The sequence below is a fragment of the Artemia franciscana genome, unplaced genomic scaffold (assembly GCF_032884065.1).
Source record: "Artemia franciscana unplaced genomic scaffold, ASM3288406v1 Scaffold_6082, whole genome shotgun sequence".
NCBI classification, from domain to species: Eukaryota; Metazoa; Arthropoda; class Branchiopoda; order Anostraca; family Artemiidae; genus Artemia; species Artemia franciscana.
Genome location: NW_027066375.1, coordinates 8 through 3,646, shown reverse-complemented (window position 1 = coordinate 3,646; position 3,639 = coordinate 8). Strand labels below are relative to the sequence as shown.

Genomic DNA, 3,639 nt, shown 5'->3' with positions numbered 1-3,639 from the left:
TTGTTTTATAATTGGTATATGATGAAATAATTTTTTGTTTTTTTGTTTTTTTTTCTTTTTAGTTTTTTTTTGGTTTTTACCCTTTTTTTAGCTTTTTTGTTTTTATTTTATTTTTTTTAGTTTTCCTTTTCTCCTTTATTTTTCAGTTTTTTTCCTTTTTTTAGTTTTTTTTTCTTTTTTAGTTTTAGTTTTTTACCTTTTTTTAGTTTTTTAGCTTTTTTATGTTTTTAGTTTTTACCCTTTTTTTAGTTTTTGTCTGTCTGTCTTTCCGCATATGACGTCTGAATTATTTCATCTTATTTGGTCAGATTTTACATAATTTAACTGTTTTCTTCAAATTTAATTTGGTCTTAACGACAACGTAAGCTATAGCACTTATGGTATATCCAATTATAACGGGTTTATCCTCAGGGTTAAGATGTTCACACTTTCACGCCGAGAATGAGAGTCCTATACAATTTGCATCTCGCAAATCAATGTATTGTTCAGAGCGGAGCTTGGTCTTATTCAGAGGGATAAATAGCAAACGTTCCGATTCAATCTTTGCATACATATCACCGATGCATTGATGAAACAATTGACGGCATTTTAAAATATAATTATCTTCATTCTGATGAATCATTAGTCTATAAGAATAATAATTCATTGCACTGCATTTCTTATCCATTTGTTTGTTAGTATCCATCTGAGTTTTTAAATTCGCAGGATCTTCCACGATTTCCACCACAGGTGATACAACTAAAAATAGGCGTACCAATAATACTGTTACGAAATACTAAACCACCAAAGCTTTGCAATGGCACGCAAATTGTCGTAAAAAAACAATGGGAAACGTAATAGAGGCAACAATCTTGACAGGGCCTTTTGAGGGTGAGGCTTTTCTTATTCCTCGCATTCTCATGATTCCAATGAATCTGCCTTTTCAACTTAAAAGATTCCCAATCCCAATTAGATTAGCATATTTAGTTTTCAGTCCAGAACCACTAAAGCTATTATGTAAACATCAAAAATATTTATGTTGTCCGAGCAATAATTTTTAGTTTTTGTTTCAAAATAGAAAATTACCTAAAAATTTTAGAATTAGTTTTGTTTTTTGTTAGGTTCCTGCTACTCAACGCGTGACTTCAACTCGTCACGAATTAGTAAAAATTATAAGATGTCTACATGGAATAATTATGTTGAAAGTGAATTGTTATCTAAAGGCATTTCAGATGGAGCTATTATTGGTACTGACGGAACAGTTTGGGGAAAATCTAAGACATTTCCTGCCACTGCAGCTGAATTGAAAGTGTTTATCTCAAAATTCGAGGATTTGGAAGCTCTTGCTGAAAGCGGTATTATAATGGGAGGAACAAAATATTTTTACCTTTCGAGTGACCATGATGTTATTCGAGCTTCTAAGGGGGCAGCTAGTCTTCATGCAATGAAGCTGAAAAAATTATACATAATAGCTTTGTATAATAACCAGGAGTTTCCGACACCTAAAGCTGCAAATACAGTTGAAAAACTTGGTAATTATTTAGCTCAATATGGGCATTGATAGGATCTATTTCTATATCCATGAAATTCAAGCATCAATGAAACAGGGCAATGAAAGGGTAATGAATCAGCTCGAAAGGTGAATAGAAATTGTAAGGGTGTTAAGCTTGAAAAATAAAGTTTCCCGGTCGTCATTTATATTCCCTGTGTCCCGGGTCCCGGTCATCATTTGTATCCCGGTGTCCCGGTCTGTATATACATTCGTTTTTTAGTTTTGTTTTTCTCCTTTATTTTTTTCCTTTTTTTTTCTTTTTTAGCTTATTTAGATTTTTAGATTTTTTAGTTTTTTTTATTAGTTTTTAGTTTTTATTTCTTTTTAGTTTTTTTGTCCCGGTCGTCATTTATATCCCCCTGTTTCCCCCGGTGTCCCCGTTGTAGTTGTGTCCCTGTGTCCCGGTCGTTATTTATATTCCCTGTGTCCCGGTCGTCATTTGTATCCCGGTGTACCGGTCTGTATATACATTCGTTTTTTAGTTTTGTTTTTCTCCTTTATTTTTTTCCTTTTTTTTCTTTTTTAGTTTATTTAGATTTTTAGATTTTTTAGTTTTTTTTATTAGTTTTTTAGTTTTTTTTCTTTTTAGTTTTTTTGTAGTTTTTACCTTCTTTTTAGTTTTGTTAATTTTTTTTTTTACTTGTGTCCTGGTCGTCATTTATACTCCCTGTGTCCCGGTGCTTTGTTGATTGCTAATCGAACATTCCTTTTGTCCTGGTCGCTTTCTCTTTGAGTGTCGTCATTTATTTTTTTCTTTTTTAGTTCTTTTAGTTTTTACCTTTTTTAGTTTTTTTTTAGTTTTTAGTTTTTTTAGTTTTTTACCTTTTTTTAGTTTTTTTAGTTTTTTAGCTTTTTTATTTTTTTTATTAGTTTTTAGGTTTTTTTGTAGTTTTTGCCTTTTTTTTTAGTTTTTTGTCCTGGTCGCTTTCTCTTTGAGTGTCGTCATTTATTAGTTTTTTCCTTTTTTTTTTTAGTTTTTTATTGGTTTTTACCTTTATTTTAGCTTATTTTTCAGTTTTTTCCTTTTTTTTAGTTTTTTTTTATTTTTTATTTTTTTTAGTTTTTTACCTTTTTTTAGTTTTTTTAGTTTTTTTAGTTTTTTAGCTTTTTTACTTTTTTTATTAGTTTTTAGTTTTTTTTTGTAGTTTTTGCCTTTTTTTAGTTTTTTCAGTTTTTTTTTTAGTTTTTTATTGGTTTTTACCTTTATAGTTTTTTAGTTTTTTAGCTTTTTTATTTTTTTTATTAGTTTTTAGTTTTTTTTGTAGTTTTTGCCTTTTTTTAGTTTTTTCAGTTTTGACGTCACCTAATCCAGTTTTTTCAGGTGACGTCACCTGACACATCCATCCACACATCCATCCACACATCCATCCACAGACAACTTATTTTTATATATAGATATATATATATATATATATATATATATATATATATATATATATATATATATATATATATATATATATATATATATATATATATATATATATATATATATATATACATATACATATATACATATATATATATATATATATATATATATATATATATATATATATATATATATATATATATATATATATATATATAGATAAGTTGTTTGTGGGTTATGTCTGTCTGTCTGTCTGTCCGCATATGACGTCTGAATTATTTCATCATATACCTATTAAAAAACGAAAGTATACAAGCTGATGTAGCTGAGTTGGTAACGTGGTATGTTCCAGGTTCTAGATTCGAGAGATTCCAGGTTCGAACCTTGAATAGAAAAGAAGAAAAAAACTAAAAAAGGTAAAAACTACAAAAAAACTAAAAAGGAAAATAACTAAAAAAACTAAAAAAGCTAAAATACTAAAAAAAACTAATAAAAGTTAATAAACTAAAAACTAAAAAAGAAAAAAAAACTAAAAAGACGTAAGAACTACAAAACTAATACCTAAAAAAAACTAAAAAAAAGGCAAAAACGAAAAAAAACTAAAACGAAAGAAAAACTAAAAACTAATAAAAAAACTAAAAAACTCAAAACTGAAAAAGAAAAAAGACTAAAAAGAAAAAAGAAAAAAGCTAAAAAAGCTAAAAAAAGGGGTAAAAACCAATAATAAAACTAAAAG

At 27.5% G+C, this 3,639-nt stretch overlaps 1 protein-coding gene across 1 annotated transcript; it reads left to right on the top strand.

Moving 5' to 3' along the window:
- Window positions 1-1,156: 1,156 nt before the first annotated feature.
- On the top strand, window positions 1,157-1,540 carry LOC136043450 (profilin-like). The gene has a single exon (XM_065728373.1). The coding sequence runs from the start codon at window positions 1,157-1,159 to the stop codon at window positions 1,538-1,540; it is 384 nt and encodes a 127-aa protein (XP_065584445.1).
- The last annotated feature ends 2,099 nt before the right edge of the window (window positions 1,541-3,639 follow it).

Excerpts from the sequence above, each read along its gene's own strand:
- LOC136043450 (XM_065728373.1), top strand. The coding sequence starts at position 1,157 with ATGTCTACATGGAATAATTATGTTGAAAGTGAATTGTTATCTAAAGGC.